The 19501-nt window shown below is 43.1% G+C and overlaps 1 protein-coding gene across 4 annotated transcripts in view; it reads left to right on the top strand.

The window, feature by feature from the left end:
- TENM4 (teneurin transmembrane protein 4) overlaps nucleotides 1–19501 on the top strand; it is a 448178-nt gene that overhangs the window by 185024 nt on the left and 243653 nt on the right. For 3 of the 4 annotated variants that reach the window (XM_077842124.1, XM_077842106.1, XM_077842098.1), the window contains one exon: nucleotides 14158–14410. In XM_077842124.1, the coding sequence (XP_077698250.1) occupies nucleotides 14158–14410 (253 nt within the window). The remainder of the gene's footprint in view (nucleotides 1–14157; nucleotides 14411–19501) is intronic. The other variant, XM_077842115.1, reaches the window with a different exon arrangement.

Below are 19501 nucleotides of genomic sequence, written 5' to 3'. Positions count from 1 at the left end.
AACAGTGAGAGTAATTAATCATTGGTACAATTTACAAAAGGGTCATGGTGGTTTCTCCATCACTGACAATTTTTAAATCAAGATTGGGTGTTTTCTAAAAGACCTGCTCTAGGAGTTATTTTGGAGAAGTTCTTGGCCTGTCTTACGCATGATGTTAGACTAGATGATCAAAATGGTCCCTTCTGTCCTTAGAATCTAAGGAATAATAATAAATAAGCCTCTGTCTTTTTTTAAAATGGCCTGTGGTGCACTTTTATTAACTTGTGTGATGAGCATCACTAGCTTGCAATCTGAATATCATTGGTTTCAAATAGCCTTTAAGGACACTATTTGTACAGTATGTGACATAATCAGTCACACTTACTCATGGACAAAAAATCATCCAAACTCCCTGTGAATATGTTGAGAGCAGAAGCCCGACAGCACAACATTGAAAAAAAATATTGATTGAAACCCAAAAAATCAATATTTTTCTTTTACAAAAGGCACTTTGCCACATAAGAGAATAGATTGTAACATACACATTTGAGTAGAGAAATACATAGGGAAGATAGTTGGACTGAACTTGGCATTGTACAGAAACTGTTTTCTGTAAACACAAAAGCTGCAGATTGTTCCTCCCTGAAGCTAAGTAAAAACTAAAGCTAGTTTTAAACTTGCACATAGAACATCAACATGGGCCTGATTCCAGTGTCACTTACATGTGTGTAAATCAGAATTATGTCCATTGAAGCCAATGAAATTACATCTATTTAGAACTAGCATGGAACATTTCAGAATGAGGCGCTCTTAGTTGATAAAGCCCTGAGTTTGTTGTACTAGAGACTCGTCTTGTCAATCAATGACATTATAGTGGTTCATATTGTTTCTCTGTTTTAGTCATATTGTCCACTCTAGGTTATTTAATCCATCCTCTTTTATTTGCCAGTGGTTGCCACCAGAACCTTCTGTCTGGAAGAAGAGAAAGTGGGAAATAATTATGATTTTGCAAATGGCGTGCTGCTGGAGATCAGGTTCAGCCTTCAGTAGTCAGAAAGTTTGTTCCATCTATTGTCTGCTGAATCTGGTATGTGTAGTTTTGCCAACAGTGTCCAAAATGATAGTAAGTGCTGGTTGGCAGCATTCACAGGGACACTAGTAGGTAGTTTCATGCAGAAAATTTACGGTATTTGTTACATTTTAACAACTTTTCTGGCATTTGGTCTTCCAAGCAACAGCTGTTTGAAGATCCCATGGCACCAACTTGGTCTCCAAGTTGCCTATTTAGATGAACATGTTGAACTGTACAAATGCCACAAGTACTCCTTTTCTTTTTGTACAAATCTAGTTCACCTTTCATTATTGTATGTATTTGTTTGTTATTTTTGTAGTGTATCACAACATACTTAATTTGCACCTGCTTTCAGATGCTTGGGGTTTTTGGGAAGGACAAATTGATCATTTTGTAAAAGGCTACGTTTTATAATATTAGTGGGCACAGAAAGTTAATTTGTAGAGGTTTATCCTGCACAAAATGCCAGTGTGCTTTGTTGCATGTTTAAGCCCATAGTAAAACATGGTGAGTGAGACACAGGACTGAAAAGTGTTATTGGTAAAAATTCTGATCTGAAGCCCTTTGAAGTTAACTGGGGAATACTCCTGCAACTGGTAATATCTCCAGAAACAGAATGAACTTCTTAAGGGTGTGTATTTGAAAATGTAGAGGATTTAACTACACATTCAGAGCAGTAGGTCTCTGGCGACCTCCCTTGATGAGATGCTAGCTACTTACCATTTCATTACTTGACTTGTAAAACAAGAAAGTTGCTAACATTAAGGTAAACTCCCTTTTTGATCCGCTACTTAATAGAGCAGGGGTAGGTAACCTAAGCAGCATGTGAGCTGATTTTCGGTGGCACTCACAGTGCCCCGGTTCTGGCCACCAGTCCGGGGAGCTCTGCATTGTAATTTAATTTTAAATGAAGCTTCTTTAACATTGTAAAAACCTTATTTACTTTGCATACAACAATAGTTTAGTTATATATTAAAGACTTATAGAAAGAGACCTTCTAAAAATGTGAAAATGTATTACTGGCACGCGAAACCTTAAATTAGAGTGAATAAATGAAGACTCGGCACACCACTTCTGAAAGGTTGCCGACCCGTGTAGTAGAGGCTTAAGTCAGTTCATCTGATTTCATCTATGAAATTTCAGAAGGGTATTACTTTGTAGACTAGCATTGTGACAGCTAATAGCACAAATGCTGCTAACACAAAATATGTATTTTATTACACTGTGTAAAAACATATGTTGATTGGGGGAAAGAGTATGCTTTTAGGTAGCATTTGCTGTATCTGGTTTTTAATGAGAGGTTTAGGCCCAAATCCTGAAAGGAAATCAGTGGAAGTAACGAGCCTACATACTTTGAGGATCTGGGTCTTAGTTTCTCAAAACTTTAGGGGACCCTGAAGTTATATCACTGATTTGCAGTTCTCAGGTAACAATGAGGGAACCACAGAAGAACAACATTCATCACTGGCTAATCTTTCCCCTTGAGCCATGCCTGAGTGGCCAGGTTCTTTGTAGCTATCTAATCTATCTTTTTGTATGGTGCCCATCATCGGGGTAGCTGAGTGCCTCATTTGAGCAGATTGCTATAGGTCAGGGGTTCTCAAACTTCATTGCATTGTGACCCCCTTCTGACAACAAAAATTACTTTATGACCCCAGAATAGGGGACCAAAGCCTGAGCCCGCCCAAGCCCCACTGCCCTGGGTTGTGGGGCCAAAGCCTGAGCCTCACCACTCTGGGCAGGGGGGCCAAAGCTGTAGCTCAAGGGTTTCAGATCCAGGCAGGGGGCCTGCAACCTGAGCCCCGCCACCCAGCGCTGAAGCCCTCGAGCTTTGGCTTCAGCTTGGGGTAGTGGTGCTCGGGCTTCAGCCCTGGGCCCCAGCAAGTCTAACCAAGCTCTGGTGACCCCATTCAAAGGGGGTCCCAACCCACAGTTTGAGAACCACTGCTATAGGTGGTTTCTCTGGGGGAAGGAATCCACTGCCAGATGGCAGAGTGGCAGTGGAGTAACAACTTGGTCACTGCACTAGTCCTGAGGCAGACCTGCCCTGGGTCCCATGTCGGGTGTGGCACTCATGCATGCAGCCCTCCCCTCATGCATTCCAAGTGTCACACATTCAGTTGGGCTTTGGGCAAGCAAAAGAGTTGGGCTGCAGTTCATCCTGGCTGCGCACAGCAGCTGATGTGACACCCATTGATCAGGCTGCCTCTTTGCCTCCCCCTCTGGCTCCAAGCCACTCCCATTTTCTGGCTCTCAGCCAAGAGCAGCCTGAGTCTTAGGCAAGCAGGTTAAATTTCACGTTTGCAGCCGCAGCCTCTGTGCTGCTGCCTGTGTGATAGGGAAACTGCATCTAACCAGCCCCCCACAAATGGCAAAAGCGTTAAAAATAATATTTTATGGTTATTTATATTACAGTAATGCCTAGGGGTTCCCATTAGGGATCAGGCCCCCCGGCGCTAGGTGTTGCACACACAAGTAATTAAATAAGATGGTTCCTGCCCCAAAGAGCTCCCATCTTACCACATGGTGAAAGGCACCAGAGGGCTGCAGCAAATGAACAGAAGGGGAAGGGCCTGCTAACTGTGTTGTGGATGAAGGGGAAGGGCCGACACTGGGGGTTGGTTGGGCAGAGCCTGCAAAGCGAGAGAGGGACAAGAGAGGAGGAGTGTGAATTGGAGAGAGTCAATGACTGAGATAGTGGAGGAGAGGGGAGAAAGGGCAGAAGCAGGGGACTTAGAGCAGAGGAGCAGTCATGGATGTTGATGGACTGGTAAGGAGCATAAGAAGAGACTGGTGTGAGCAGTGTAGAAGTCAACAGAGAATCCAGCAATTGAGAGTGCAGGTTCAACACGTAGGGGAGGATGATGAGACATGAGGCTGGGCCTCCTGGGTTCTTATTTGTCTTCTGATTTTATGAGCCTTTCGGTTCATGTTTTCAGGCTTTTCTATGCAATCATGAGGGTAGAAACTTAATTTTTTTAAAAAAAGAAAGCTGAGATTTTCATCTGGTCACCTGACTCCTGGAGCTGGGACTGTAAGAAAAACACCAAATATCATAAGAATCATGAAACCTTGAGAGTTGGCAATACTGAAATATATCTGTATAAAGTTCTAAGTCATACAATTGCTTCCCTCCCCCTGTCCCAGCCCCCTGCAATACCTTTGATAGCACAGAAAAGTTTCATTTTTTCTTCCTTGATTGGAAAGTTTCTGTGCATCATTGGGGGCAGCCAGTGTCTCAGCTGGGACATATTACATACAGAGCAGCAGGGCACAATCAAAAAAGGTCCTGATTCTTGTTAGCGGGACAATGATTCTACAAAGCCCAACAAATACAGAACCCTAGAAAATTCTGAAATGTACAATACAGTTAATTTTTATTTTGTTTCCCTTTGTGATTGGAGGATTTCTCTGTATATCAGTATAGTCATTGATGTGTCAACAAATGTTTAATGGGAGGTGTGTGACACCCCCATTGTTCCCTCGTCGCTATACCCCTCATCTCTCTCTCTTCTAGAAGTGTTGGTTCTGCAGGACAAACAGGAGAAAAATGGTGAAAACATTTTTGTCTCTCAAGTTTTTGAACACAATTACAAAGCCAGTCTAAAGTGTAAGAAGATGCCTTTTTAGTATAGTCTCTTTTCAAAGTAGAACTGTATTGTAAAATAAAGATTTTTTTTAATACAAAAGGGACTTAGAGTTTCAAATCTGCTATTCAGATTCTCCTGTGTTAGCTCCTCATTGGGTTTTTTATGGTACACATTTATTGGATCCCTCTCATTCAGAGCTCTATCAAGTCTCTCTAAATTATCTTACTCTACAAGCTCCATTAGCTGAGTTATCTCTCTGTTCTGTTTTATCTGTGGTTACCAAGCCAGTGGTAGTCAATGACATTTTAATGTTAAAAAAAATCTACAACAGCAACTTGATTTCTATTGACATTTTTAGCAATCAGGTTTTTAATGTTTTATTACAATTAAATACCATCATATTTCATGTATGACACACTTTAGAGATCCATTAGTGAAAATGAGGCTCACTGGGGACTTCATTAAGTCCCCAGCAGCTTAGATCTCCACACTGCCAGCCTGTCTTGTAGGAGTACTGAACTTTGTCATTCTGACTGGCACCCTGCATCTAAATGTGTGAAAAGCATATATGGTGAAACTATTGACAAATATTTCTTGCCATCCCTTTAAGGCAGAAGCACTAGACTGTTCTCAGTGGTAGCAGAACGAGGAGTAATGGTCTCAACGACAGAACGAGGAGTAATGGTCTCAAGTTGCAGTGGGGGAGGTTTAGGTTGGATATTAGGAAAAATTTTTTGACTAGGAGGGTGGTAAAACACTGGACTGCGTTACCTAGGGAGGTGGTGGAATCTCCTTCCTTAGAAGTTTTTAAGGTCAGGCTTGACAAAGCCCTGGCTGGGATGATTTAGTTGGGGATTGGTCCTGCTTTGAGCAGGGGGTTGGACTAGATGACCTCCTGAGGTCCCTTCCAACCCTGATATTCAATGATTCTATAATTCTAAGTATGATTTTCATCAGCATACTGACTGCACATAAAGGGCGGGATTGTCCCTTCTACTGTTGAAAGCCACCAAATGGGGCTCTGTTTACTTGGAATTCTTCAGAGTTTCACCCAAATTGTCTCACTGGTGGGCTCAGTATTGGCCACCTTACACCTGCACGGGAAGGGTGCCCTCAAACCTGGTGGATCCCTTGCAGTCCTTGAGAGGTTAGAACTATCCATTCAAAGGCTGTGAACCCCTAATATCCAGTGGCAGCACTTGGCTATACTGCTTGGGACAGCTTTTCCTGTCCCTGACTCTGCAAAACAGTTAATATCGGCTTAAGCCTGTATTAATCAGTGAGCATGTAAATAGGACCCCAAATATTATATACACATACATGATATATGCGAATCATTGCACCCAGAACTAAAGTCCTGCTGCTGAGGGGGTAAAAGATGACAGCTGTTTAACACACAAGTAGTATTACACAAGAGTTTAGGACAGGAAGTGAAGATTACCATGTTCATTTGAAAGGACAGTGGCAATTTTAAGGTCTGTCTACACTAGAAATGCTACAGCAGCACAACTGCAGCACTTACTACAGCGATGAAAGGGGTTCTTTTGTCACTGTAGTAAATCCACCTCTCTGAGAGGTGGTAGCTAGACTGATGGAAGAATTCTTCCGTTGACCTAGCAGTGTCTAAACAGGGGCTTAAGTCAGCTTAGTTACATCACACAGGGTGATTTAGTCAAGCCAACCTAACTTTTTAGTGTAGACCAGCCCTAGTTTCTTACATGGGAATTCGGTCAGGACTCTCATACCCTACCAAATGCAGGGGATCTTTAATGATCACAGGTGGTCAGACCCTTGATTTTGTGTCTCATCCAAAAGTCTTCCTCACCTGCGGTGATTTTCATTACCAGGATTTCACAGCCTATTTTTTCTACAGATATATTTTTTGTTAATGTCTCCAATTTGAGAAGAGAAAAAAAGATTGTAAGGCAAGAGAAATAAGCTGTGATCCTAGTCAAGGTATATCGAATTCAGTAATGCTCAGACATGACATAAGTGTTCAGAATTTGTATATGAATAAAATTAAGACTTTTCTGGGGGGAAAAGGTACCTGACTGTCAGAAAAAGGAACGTAAGCTATAAAATCCCGTGAAAAATCACACAGACAAGAGTTAGACAAATGTGCTGTCTTTACTTAGCAAAGAAATCACAGAGGGTATGCAAATAGAGAACAAAAATGTCACATTTTTACTTGGTTCAAAGGCATTATCCATAATAGCATCTGCGATGTGTCTGCAATAAAAGGGTGTAAATTGGAATTTACATAGCAGCTTTTTAGAAATAGGCTCTGACTCAGAGTCTTAAATTAATGTCTCCAATAGAAAGAGTCAGCCAATACCAGAGGAACCTTACAAAAGACACATTGTTCATACCAGGATTCACCTGTTTGCCCTCCTCTGCCTCCTGCACCTTTCCATAAATGCCAGCCATCATTTGTAATGAAAACTGGAATAACTGGACTTGGAATCCCTTGGTATGTTGACCCTTGTTTGGAAAGTTCTTCTGAAAGGTGCTAGATTGAGAGCCCTAGAAACAGAAGTCCTCTATTTATGTTTCTCTCCCCCAGTCTGGGACTAATAGGCTGTTCCTTGTCACCTTGTATTCTTAAGTAAATGGATTCTCCTGCTGGCTGGATTTTTGGCTCCCAAGACTGCATCTGTTGGCATGCACCTTGCATGCATTCCTGTCTTCCTTCTACCTCTCAGTAAATTGGACATGTTCTTCTGCTGCAGATAAAAAGGAGGCTGCCTCTTCCCAAGAGGAAGGAGTGGGAGAAAAGTTGCTAGGCTGTCTCTGGGTTGTCTAAATCAGAGACGCAGTTTTTCTGGCGCCCTTTACAGCCAACCCATTCCCAGCACTGTAAATAAGTGGGATTCCCCAAGATCTACCAGGCTCACAGCATGCTCTGATGGTCCAGTCTGCATGGTACTACAGGACCTGATTCAGGTCTGGTTTGCATCTGTTCTTCTTCAGTCCCTCCTTCTTTTATATCTGGATGGCAAACAGGCCAGGACCATGGACCTTCTCTTTCCTAGAAAAATTCCTCATGATGCGGAGAGTCATATGGGACAGCCAGGCCCTGGCTGAAGATCTAGTTGTGGAGTTACCATATTTGGGTGAGTTTAAGGATAAGTCAGATTCCCTTACACTCAAACTCCCCAGACCTATTTATACCCACTCTACCCATGTGTTAGGAACACAAGTTGGCTTAACTTTTACACGCTGAGGATCTGGAAGAACGTATAAGTTAAAATAGGGGCAACTACTTTAACTTACTCTTGCATCTGACTTATCCGTATATATGTTAGGCCAGCTTAAACTCCCTGGCACATTGGTAAAGTTGTTCATAATTAGTAGTAAGAATTCAACCAAGGAGATTTACAGAGTATTATAACTTTGACAAGGTAGACTGGGAAAGCTGAAAATTTGGATTGAAGATCAGCACAGAAAAGACAGAAATAATGGCAACTGGAAGACAAGAGAAAGAGATAAAGGTCAAACTCAAAGAACTAGAAGTGGAAAAATGTGTGCATCTTGAAGGACTAGTATCAAAGAATGGGAATTGTGAAGATGGCATAAAAAGAAGAATTGGACTAGCTCCTTCTGCATTCAAAAAACTCTGCAAGAGCTGGAATGATAAAGACATTTCAATGAAAACAAAAAGCATATATATTAGTAAGGCTCTGCTTAATTTGCGATACTGCGGAACCCACAATATTAGGTTTCCACTGCAATTTTTATTTTACTTAGCTTACTTTGCACAGTCCACAATTTTGCATACATTCTGAGGTTTGCAACACACTTTTTTCCCCATTAGTACAGTAGAAACTCATTTATCTGAGCTGACAGTGGCAGGGCTTGGGCTGTCAGCCCCGGGCAGCTGTCGGCCCTGTGGATGGCAGGGCTTGGGCTGTCAGACCTGCAGGAATCTGGGGTGCCTGCTGTCAACCCCGTGGGCAGCCGGGGCTCCGGCTCTCAGCCGCGTGGGCAGCCGGGGCTCCGGCTCTCAGCCCCGCGGGTGGCCGGGGCTCCGGCTCTCAGCCCCGCGGGTGGCCGGGGCTCCGGCTCCCAGCCCCGCGGGTGGCCGGGGCTCCGGCTCCCAGCCCCGCGGGTGGCCGGGGCTCCGGCTCCCAGCCCCGCGGGTGGCCGGGGCTCCGGCTCCCAGCCCCGCGGGTGGCCGGGGCTCCGGCTCCCAGCCCCGCGGGTGGCCGGGGCTCCGGCTCTCAGCCCCGCGGGCGGCCGGGGCTCCGGCTCTCAGCCCCGCGGGCGGCTGGGGCTCCGGCTTTCAGGCCCGTGTGCGGCCGGAGCTCCGGCTCTCAGGCCCACGTGCGGCTGGGGCTCTGGCTATCAGTCCCGCGGGCAGCTGGGGTTCCGGTTCTCAGCCCCGTGGGCAGCCGGGGCTCTGGCTCTCAGGCCTGCGCATTAATGACTGTAATATAGTTGCAGCAAAATGTCTGGTTATCAAAAAAATTAGCAGTCATAACATAATACTTGAATGTTTATATTGTTCCAGTAAATTTTTCTTAAACAAATATGTCTTCTCTGGCTTTTCCAAATTACCATAATTAATAAAGGTCCATGATTACTTTTACGTGATTTTCCATGTCTTATCCGCAACTCAGCCGAAATCATTTGATAGTCATCCCCTGATTCAGCTAGGGCCTTATATATGAGACAGCTGTTCTGTCAATACAGCTGCATGGGTTGGAATGCTAGAATATGAGGGAAATCAATGAATGAAAGATTATGATTGCAGACATGAACTGGGCTTGGGGAATAGTGAGAGTTTCAAGACTCAGCTACAAGGATCTCCCTTTCAGGGAGTGATAATGCAATGAGAAAAGGAGTACTTGTGGCACCTTAGAGACTAACCAATTTATTTGAGCATAAGCTTTCGTGAGCTACAGCTCACTTCATCAGATGCATACTGTGGAAAGTGTAGAAGATCTTTTTATACACACAAAGCATGAAAAAATACCTCCCCCCACCCCACTCTCCTGCTGGTAATAGCTTATCTAAAGTGATCACTCTCCTTACAATGTGTATGATAGTCAAGGTGGGCCATTTCCAGCACAAATCCAGGGTTTAACAAGAACGTCGGGGGGGGGGGGTAAGAAAAAACAAGGGGAAATAGGTTACCTTGCATAATGACTTAGCCACTCCCAGTCTCTATTCAAGCCTAAGTTAATTGTATCCAATTTGCAAATGAATTCCAATTCAACAGTCTCTCGCTGGAGTCTGGATTTGAAGTTTTTTTGTTGTAATATCGCAACTACAACTACAATACCCACCTGCGGAAGTGAAGAAACAGATTGATAGAGCCAGAAGAGTTCCCAGAAGTCACCTACTACAGGACAGGCCTAACAAAGAAAATAACAGAACGCCACTAGCCGTCACCATCAGCCCCCAACTAAAACCCCTCCAACGCATTATTAAGGATCTACAGCCTATCCTGAAGGATGACCCAACACTCTCACAAATCTTGGGAGACAGGCCAGTCCTTGCCTGCAGACAGCCCCCCAACCTGAAGCGAATACTCACCACCAACCACATACCATGCAACAGAACCACTAACCCAGGAACCTGTCCTTGCAACAAAGCCCGTTGCCAACTGTGCCCACATACCTATTCAGGGGACACCATCACAGGGCCTAATAACATCAGCCACACTATCAGAGGCTCGTTCACCTGCACATCCACCAATGTGATATATGCCGTCATGTGCCAGCAATGCCCCTCTGCCATGTACATTGGTCAAACTGGACAGTCTCTACGTAAAAGAATAAATGGACACAAATCAGATGTCAAGAATTATAACATTCATAAACCAATCGGAGAACACTTCACTCTCTCTGGTCACGCGATTACAGACATGAAAGTTGCGATATTACAACAAAAAAACTTCAAATCCAGACTCCAGCGAGAGACCGTTGAATTGGAATTCATTTGCAAATTGGATATAATTAACTTAGGCTTGAATAGAGACTGGGAGTGGCTAAGTCATTATGCAAGGTAACCTATTTCCACTTGTTTTTTCCTACCCCCCCCCCCGACGTTCTTGTTAAACCCTGGATTTGTGCTGGAAATGGCCCACCTTGATTATCATACACATTGTAAGGAGAGTGATCACTTTAGATAAGCTATTACCAGCAGGAGAGTGGGGTGGGGGGAGGTATTTTTTCATGCTTTGTGTGTATAAAAAGATCTTCTACACTTTCCACGGTATGCATCCGATGAAGTGATCTGTAGCTCACGAAAGCTTATGCTCAAATAAATTGGTTAGTCTCTAAGGTGCCACAAGTACTCCTTTTCTTTTTGTGAATACAGACTAACACAGCTGTTACTCTGAAACCTGTCATAATGCAATGAGACTTTGTTCATTCTGATCTGCCATTCCTGGGCACGCCAAATGTGGGTGCTCATTATGAATCTGGCCAATACTCCTTTGAAGACCTGTTAGGTACTAGGAACCCAAAGCTTGGGCAATTAATGGCCTCTCAATCCGAGAACCTTGTATAGAAATGGTCCCTCTTGTTCCCAAAGTCCTTTACAAAACTTAGCTAGAGAAGCTGGAGCTCATCCCTATAGCTCTTGGAACGACTATGTAGGACTTTCTACTCACAGCCGTTATGCCTGTCTCTAAGGTCCCCTGTTCCCTTCCATCTACCCTAAACCTCTCACCTCAGGACCCGTGAAATATTCTATCAGAAGGTTTATCCACTAAACTGGGAGGAGAAGTAGATATGCTGGAGGGTAGGGATAGGATACAGAGGGCCCTAGACAAATTAGAAGATTGGGCCAAAAGAAATCTGATGAGGTTCAACAAGGACAAGTGCAGAGTCCTGCACTTCGGATGGAAGAATCCCATGCACCGCTACAGACTAGGGACCGAATGGCTAGGCAGCAGTTCTGCAGAAAAGGACCTAGGGGTTACAGTGAACGAGAAGCTGGATATGAGTCACCAGTGTGCCCTTGTTGCCAAGAAGGCCAATGGCATTTTGGGATGTATAAGTAGGGGCATTGCCAGCAGATTGAGGGACGTGATTGTTCCCCTCTATTCGGCATTGGTGAGGCCTAATCTGGAGTACTGTGTCCAGTTTTGGATGTGAGAAAATTGGAAAGCGTCCAGCGGAGGGCAACAAAAATGATTAGCGGGCTGGAGCACATGACTTATGAGGAGAGGCTGAGGGAACTGGGATTGTTTAATCTGCGGAAGAGAAGAATGAGGGGGGATTTGATAGCTGCTTTCAACTACCTGAAAGGGGGTTCGAAAGAGGTTGGCTCTAGACTGTTCTCAGTGGTAGCAGATGACAGAACAAGGAGTAATGGTCTCAAGTTGCAGTGGGGGTGGTTTAGGTTGGATATTAGGAAAAACTTTTTCACTAGGAGGGTGGTGAAGCGCTGGAATGCGTTACCTAGGGAGGTGGTGGAATCTCCTTCCTTAGAAGTTTTTAAGGTCAGGCTTGACAAAGCCCTGGCTGGGATGATTTAGTTGGGGATTGGTCCTGCTTTGAGCAGGGGGTTGGACTAGATGACCTCCTGAGGTCCCTTCCAACCCCGATGTTCTATGATTCTATGATTCCATTGAATGATTGTATTATTAGACAGGGGTTAACTGCAAATTTGGTAGACACTTTACTAGTGTCTAATAAGTCTTCAATGTCAAGTGATTACTATAGGAGGGAGCAGCGTTATAGCCAAAATCCAGCCATTGGAAATATTCATCTGTCAGTACTGAAATGGTGAAAAGGAGCAGCCTGTTAACCCAGACTGGAAGAGACTCAACAAATTCAGTGTACAAATGAGATGAGAACTTCATCTATCAGACTTATTATTATTTTTTTATTCATGTTATATAATGCCTAGGAGCTCCAGTTGTGGAATAGGACCCCATTGTGCTAGCCACTATACAAATGATCACTCAAACATTGCCTCTTCTGTTCATTCCCTCTGAAGTACCTGGCATTGGCCACTGCTAGAACACCGGGTGCTGGGCTAAAGGGATCACTGGTCTGATCCAGTATGGCCATTATTATTTTAAACACAGAACACAAGAAAAGGTCCCTGCTGTAAAGAGCCTAGTGTCTGTTACTGAGCAAGAGTTCTCCTCTTCATTGCCTTGCCCTGGGCTTCAGTGACAACCTAGAAGTACCATGTCCAGGTTTCCATGGCTATTCAGTCCTTGAACTCTCCGAGACCATGAATTAATGACATTTTTGGTATTTTTGCGTGATATGGATACCTGGCTAGCAAGATCTGAGCTAAGATGACCATCTCATTTCTCATAGGCCACCATACAATTATGATATGTTGATGACTTGCACTCGTTAACCTGTTGAAACCAGTGATGTAGAGGTTAAGCATTCTGTATCTCATTACCAAGTACCCTGAACTATCCATCTCCCACAGGATCCATTAGCAGTTTTTACTTTTTTCTTAATTTCCCAGAAAAGATGGGCAAAATAAATTATCTACCAGTTATTTTATACCCAAAATCCTTATCTGTTCTAATCTTTCTTCATGTGTTTGTTCTTTTCTGGAACATTTGCTCTCGCTTCCCTCCTTTCCTAATCTCATCCTCACCAGATTTTGTTCACTAGCACATGACAATGTCTGGAATTTTAAACAAAGTAACCTTAACACGGCCCCAGTACCATCCTTCTTTCCTATCCTCATCCTTAACTGTTTCATTTCACTGACACCTTCTATATCTATGCCCCAAGCCTTTTTGTACTCCGTTTCAGTAGTTCTCCCTCCTTTTATGCTGTCTACATTTGTAAATTGTGTATTGATACAGTCTTATGCCTTTCTTGAAATCCAGAATGAACTCTACTATCTTTTACCCCTATCTTCTGGTCCGGTTAGAGAATTCAGGCAAAGCAGTGAGAACAAACTTCAATGAAAAGTGTATTTACCTTGCTTTATTTACCTAGGCTGGTTATATTTTGCATGCTGTATCATAAATCAGCATCACTACAAAGATGGCAATTACACCTGCAGTTGTGAGTCAGAACTAATTCGATGATAGGAACAGACCTCTTGCAGTGTTCTAAGCCTTTATAACATTCTTGTATGAAATGTATGTTCTGCTGTTCACTTTATACAAGTATTGTATGTTTCATTAGAAGTTATTGATCAGGACCATGTTTGTCTTTTGAGTTTGATTTCGTGTCTGTGGTCTTCAACGGTATGTATACCCTGGAATAAAAGACCCACGGCATGACTGCGGGCTCACGGAGCTGTGTAGACGTTCAGGCTTGGCAGGAGCCCAAGCTCTGAGACACAGCGACCGGGGTGGGGGCAGGCAAAGCTTGGGCTCCAGCCAAGGTCAGACATCTACACAGCAATTTACAGCCCCACAGCCAAAGCCCTGCGAGCCTGAATCAGCCGACCCCGGCCAGCCACGGGTGTTTAATTGTTGGGTAGACATACCCTTAGTCTTCATACTTCTTTGAACTGCTTGTGCGAATGAACATTGGCTGGAGTCCTAAACCTTACAAATACTTACTTATGTTTTAGATCACCCTCCAGGTCTTCAGAACCATTCAAGACTTCGAACTCCTCCACCTCCACTACCACACGCTCACACGCCAAATCAGCATCAAGCAGCCTCAATCAACTCCCTAAACAGAGGGAACTTCACGCCACGTAGCAACCCCAGCCCTGCTCCTACTGACCACTCTCTTTCTGGAGAGCACCCTGCCAGCACCCAAGAGCCAGCCCATGCTCAGGACAACTGGTTACTCAACAGCAACATCCCACTGGAGACTAGGTAGGGGTTTTTTTTTAGTTATTTGCAGTATTCTATATTCAGCTTAGTGTATGCCATAGAAAAATAGTAGAGAGACAAGGTGGGTGAGGTAATATTTTTTGGACCAACTTCTGGTGGTGAGAGATAAACTTCCATGCTTATACAGAGCTCTTCTTCAGGTCTGTGTAAGTTCAAAAGCTTATGTGTGTCACCAACAGAAGTAGGTCGAATAGATGAGATTACCTCACCCACTCTAATATCATGGGACCAACATGGCTAGAACAACACAGTATACATGGAAAAATATGTCTGTTTAGCCATCGGTTCAGTTTGTGAACTGATGTTTAATTTATCCATTCCAAGTTGTATGTATTATTCCTCCTGTCTTTTATTTGGACTAAGAGAAGAGGAAATTGCTCTGCTTCCATATACTAAAAATATCATTGGTATTAACAGTGGCTTATAAGTTTTTTTCCCCCATTTAAAATTAAAACCAGAATCATAGATTAAAAATGTTTATTCTTAATGTATTTTCTTCTTATGTGGTGGGATAAATCAATATCCTATTTATGAAACTGAAATCAGTCAATATATTGAAAAGATTTAGCCTTCTAGCTGTGCCTCATCCAGCAGATAATTATTGTAATATATAATGCAGGAAAGGTTGATCTTGTTAGACCTAATCAGAAAGGGGGGAATATGTTGCTGCATTTTACTATCCTCCAGTATTGCTTGAAGCAGTACGGAACACTGAATGGTGGCACATGAGTCAGTTAATATTGCTTCCATTAACTTCTCGTGTTCTTTTCCATGTATCTCCTGCCTTTCTGGTACTGGATAATTGTATGTCTCAGTATCGTCCTTATTTATCCTGAGGAACTTGCTCCGTTTAAAATGTTTTTTCCTCAGAAAATTGACTAAGATTTCAGCAAATCTCTCAAAGGTCTAAGAATGAAAGCACCAAGTTTCGTGGAAGTGATGGCAGGTGGTCTTATTTGGATTTACATCTAGACAATATTGAAGTTTCATATATATGAAGAAATAAACTTTCTATAAATTAGAAATAGTCTGTAGATCTGTGTGGTACCTGGTAACAGATGTGCTCCTACCTTGTCCTAAGAAAGTACACACAATGGATAATGTGTAAAATTACCCACTCTTTGCTTGAAGAACCACAAACATAAACCTTTATGAATTCAGTTTAAGAAGGGCTTCTTCACAGAGTAACAAGAACGCTAAAATGAGGGTCAGATCTGTCTATAATGCATATAGACACTTACCATTGGACCCCACATAGTCTTAGGTTGATCCATACCTTTTGACTCTCTGTGATTTTGCTGGACATTCTGGATATGACTGAATTAATAATAGTATCCCCTGATGGTTGTTCATGCTCCCTGTCGTATTCCCCTGCAGGATATGCTACACACCCGTAACTACTTGGATAATGAAAAGGATGCTCGCTGGCATTATTTAATACCAGGCTGATTAGACCTTCCTCTCACCTGCTCTTGATATTTTGCTGCTGCAGCTTCTGAATAAGAGATGAGGCTGCCAGCTCTCTTGCCCCTTTCCCACTGCTTGTGCTCACAGTGGGAAGAGAGACACCGGTGAGAAAAAGTGAAAACACACACACCTGAGCACACCCAATCTTTCTCGCATAGACACACCCACATACAATGAATCCTGAATATGTGCCTGCACTCACACTAAGGGCTTGTCTAGACAGTGAGTTAGTGCATGGCAAGCTGCAGTATAAATCCACAACATGCTAGCCTGCTGCACACTAATTGGTTGTGTGGGCCCTGATACCACACAGTGAAAGTTCCGTAGTGTTCTTTGGTCGACTTTTATTTCAAAGGAGAGTAGATCAAAGTGCCATAGGGAACTTTTAGTGTGTAGTAGCAGGGTCCACATGGCCAGTTAGTGTGCTTTGTTTACACCCCAGCTTGCTGCACACTATCTCACTGTGTAGACGTGCCCTAACACACACTGTCTATCACAAACAAACATGCACACAATTTTTCCAATTAACCAATTCTCTGCCCTCCCCACCATATCTGTTTGCTTCTAAGCTGGGGCTCATTATAGTTCCTCAACCCCACTTCCTCACACCTGGGCCTCCTCAGCAGTTTTGACTCAAGACTTCCCCTGATGACAGATGCCTCTACTCCTGTTCAGTTTACAGAATTACCTCCTTGTTCTCCAGAGATTGCATTCTACCATTCCCTTTGCCCAAGGAGAGATCCACTGGAGCCCCTCTTTGGTCCCAACCTTGATATCTGTTTCTTCCCCTCCCTAGGCCTGAGGACGTGTCTTCTGGAGCTAAACTGGGGCATATAAATTCACTTAACTGCCTCAGTTGGGATGAACAAACCACCAGGATAGATTCCAGACAGAAAACAACATTTACTAGATCCCAAAACCGAGCTAAGGGCCAAATTTGTCAGTCCATTGCATTCATGGACTCTCATTGAGATCAATGGGAGGTGTATGCATCCACTCTAGGGCAGAATCTGCTCAGTTGAGTCACCAAAGCAGCACTGCTGAGAACATTGTTTTTAAAAGCAGGTGCATATTTTGATCTATCTGTGTCATAAATATAAAGGGAAGGGTAAACCCCTTTGAAATCCCTCCTGGCCAGGGGAAAGCTCCTCTTACCTGTAAAGGGTTAAGAAGCTAAAGGTAACCTCGCTGGCACCTGACCAAAATGACCAATGAGGAGACAAGATACTTTCAAAAGCTGGGAGGAGGGAGAGAAACGAAGAGTCTGTGGGTCTGTCTATATACTGGTTTCTGCCGGGGATAGACCAGGAATGGAGTCTTAAAACTTTTAGTAAGTAATCTAGCTAGGTATGTGTTAGATTATGATTTCTTTAAATGGCTGAGAAAAGAATTGTGCTGAATAGAATAACTATTTCTGTCAGTGTATCTTTTTTGTAACTTAAGGTTTTGCCTAGAGGGGTTCTCTATGTTTTTGAATCTAATTACCCTGTAAGATATCTACCATCCTGATTTTACAGGGGGGATTTCTTTATTTCTATTTACTTCTATTTTTATTAAAAGTCTTCTTGTAAGAAAACTGAATGCTTTTTCATTGTTCTCAGATCCAAGGGTTTGGGTCTGTGGTCACCTATGCAAATTGGTGAGGCTTTTTATCGAACATTTCCCCGGAAAGGGGGGGTGCAAGTGTTGGGAGGATTGTTCATTGTTCTTAAGATCCAAGGGTCTGGGTCTGTAGTCACCTAGGCAAATTGGTGAGGCTTTTTACCAAACCTTGTCCAGGAAGTGGGGTGCAAGGTTTTGGGAAGTATTTTGGGGGGAAAGACGTGTCCAAACAGCTCTTCCCCAGTAACCAGTATTAGTTTGGTGGTGGTAGCGGCCAATCCAAGGACAACGGGTGGAATATTTTGTACCTTGGGGAAGTTTTGACCTAAGCTGGTAAAGATAAGCTTAGGAGGTTTTTCATGCAGGTCCCCACATCTGTACCCTAGAGTTCAGAATGGGGGAGGAACCTTGACAATCTGGGTAAGAGCCGTGTTCGCAGGCACCTCTGAACTGCAAATTATGTCCCAATTTAACATTTTTATGGCATTTCAGTCTAATTGATTTCTCAGGGACTGACTGATTAAGACCCAACTAAGAAGCTGGCCCTAAAAGATTAGGACAAAATTACATGTTAGTACTGTAAATGTGACTTGGCCACGGTTGCAATAATTTTATTAGGGTACCAACTCTGGTGCATATACACTCAGGCAGTGAACTTTACCTGTTGTTTCTTTATTAAGGAAATGTACATCATAGCTTATTCTGTGCCCAATTCTGCAGCCCTTCTATGAGTAGTCCCTTTGATTTCAGTGAGGTTACTCCAGGATCAGGTCCTTAGCTATCAGGGATCTATGGGGGCCTAACCTATTTTTAAACATGCTCCTTCCATATTGTCTCAGGATTTGAGTACATAATATATAACTAAGACCCTAACTCCTAGAAGAAACTGAGCAAAAAATGATGGCTAAATCGAACAGTGTTCAGGTCTAGCAGACTGTACTCATTTTAAAAAAAGGAAAAGGTGGGGGAAAACACCTTTCAGTTGATTTACAGCAGTCCAGTTATGCACATTGTTAGCCTATGTAACCATGTTATTATAATGGCTTTCCTCTGCCCCTTCCCTCTTGCTATTTGTTACACTTCCTTGTTGCATCTTGTCTTAATTTAGATTGTAAGGCCTTTGGAGGAGAGGTCTTGTCTTCTTTTGTGGATGTACAGTGACTAGCACAATGGGGTCACCAAATCTACTTGGGGTCTCTGGGCACCTACTGCCATACCCAAAATAAATAATAACCTGGCTTTGTGGGATCAGTGGTGTAACCTCAGAGTTAAAGGCCCTCCCGTGAAAACATCCCGCTCCTAGATGTCCAAATCCATGGACCATGAGAGAGAGAGAGCGAGCATCAGAAATCTTAACAATTACAGTGATACATGGAGAGAAAGAGAAGTGGTCTGTTAGGTATCTAGAGCCCAGACTATACCCCGTGTTAAACTGAAAACTCTGACACATCCTTAACTATAGCGTCAATACTGCTCCACCATAATAGATCTGGTGAATGTCTCTCCAAGTGTGAAGCAGTGTGTTTTATTTGCATATTACTTAACTGTCATAGACATATTGAGGAATTCATATGATTGCTCCTAGCCAGGCTGGTCATCTAGAATTTACTCACAAGAAGAAGTCTTTGTATGTAGGTTAGGGCTTTCACTTGCTTCACAAACTACTGTCATTGTTACTTTATCCTAGATGTCATCACACTGTACATTGACATTGTATAGAAAACAGATTATTTGTTGCACAGTTATGTAACTTCTGAAAGGTCAGCTGGAAGGGCATTATATTGCCTTTATAAACAGGTAAATGATTCTGTGAGCTGATGCTGCATAACAAATTAGTAATTCAGTTGGTCATCATCAAGATATTATTGTTCCCCCACTAAACAAACTATTTGGATAATAGATATGTTGTAGAACTAGTAACAACATAATAAATAGAGACTGCACTGCATCGAGGATTAGTAACGTGTGGCTCATCTCCGACATCCACAGATCTTCCCTTTACTT

The sequence above is a fragment of the Eretmochelys imbricata genome, chromosome 1, assembly GCF_965152235.1.
Source record: "Eretmochelys imbricata isolate rEreImb1 chromosome 1, rEreImb1.hap1, whole genome shotgun sequence".
In the NCBI taxonomy this organism is placed as follows: Eukaryota; Metazoa; Chordata; order Testudines; family Cheloniidae; genus Eretmochelys; species Eretmochelys imbricata.
The sequence above is the reverse complement of the archived record's forward strand: the minus strand, read 5'-3'. Positions and strand labels throughout refer to the sequence as shown.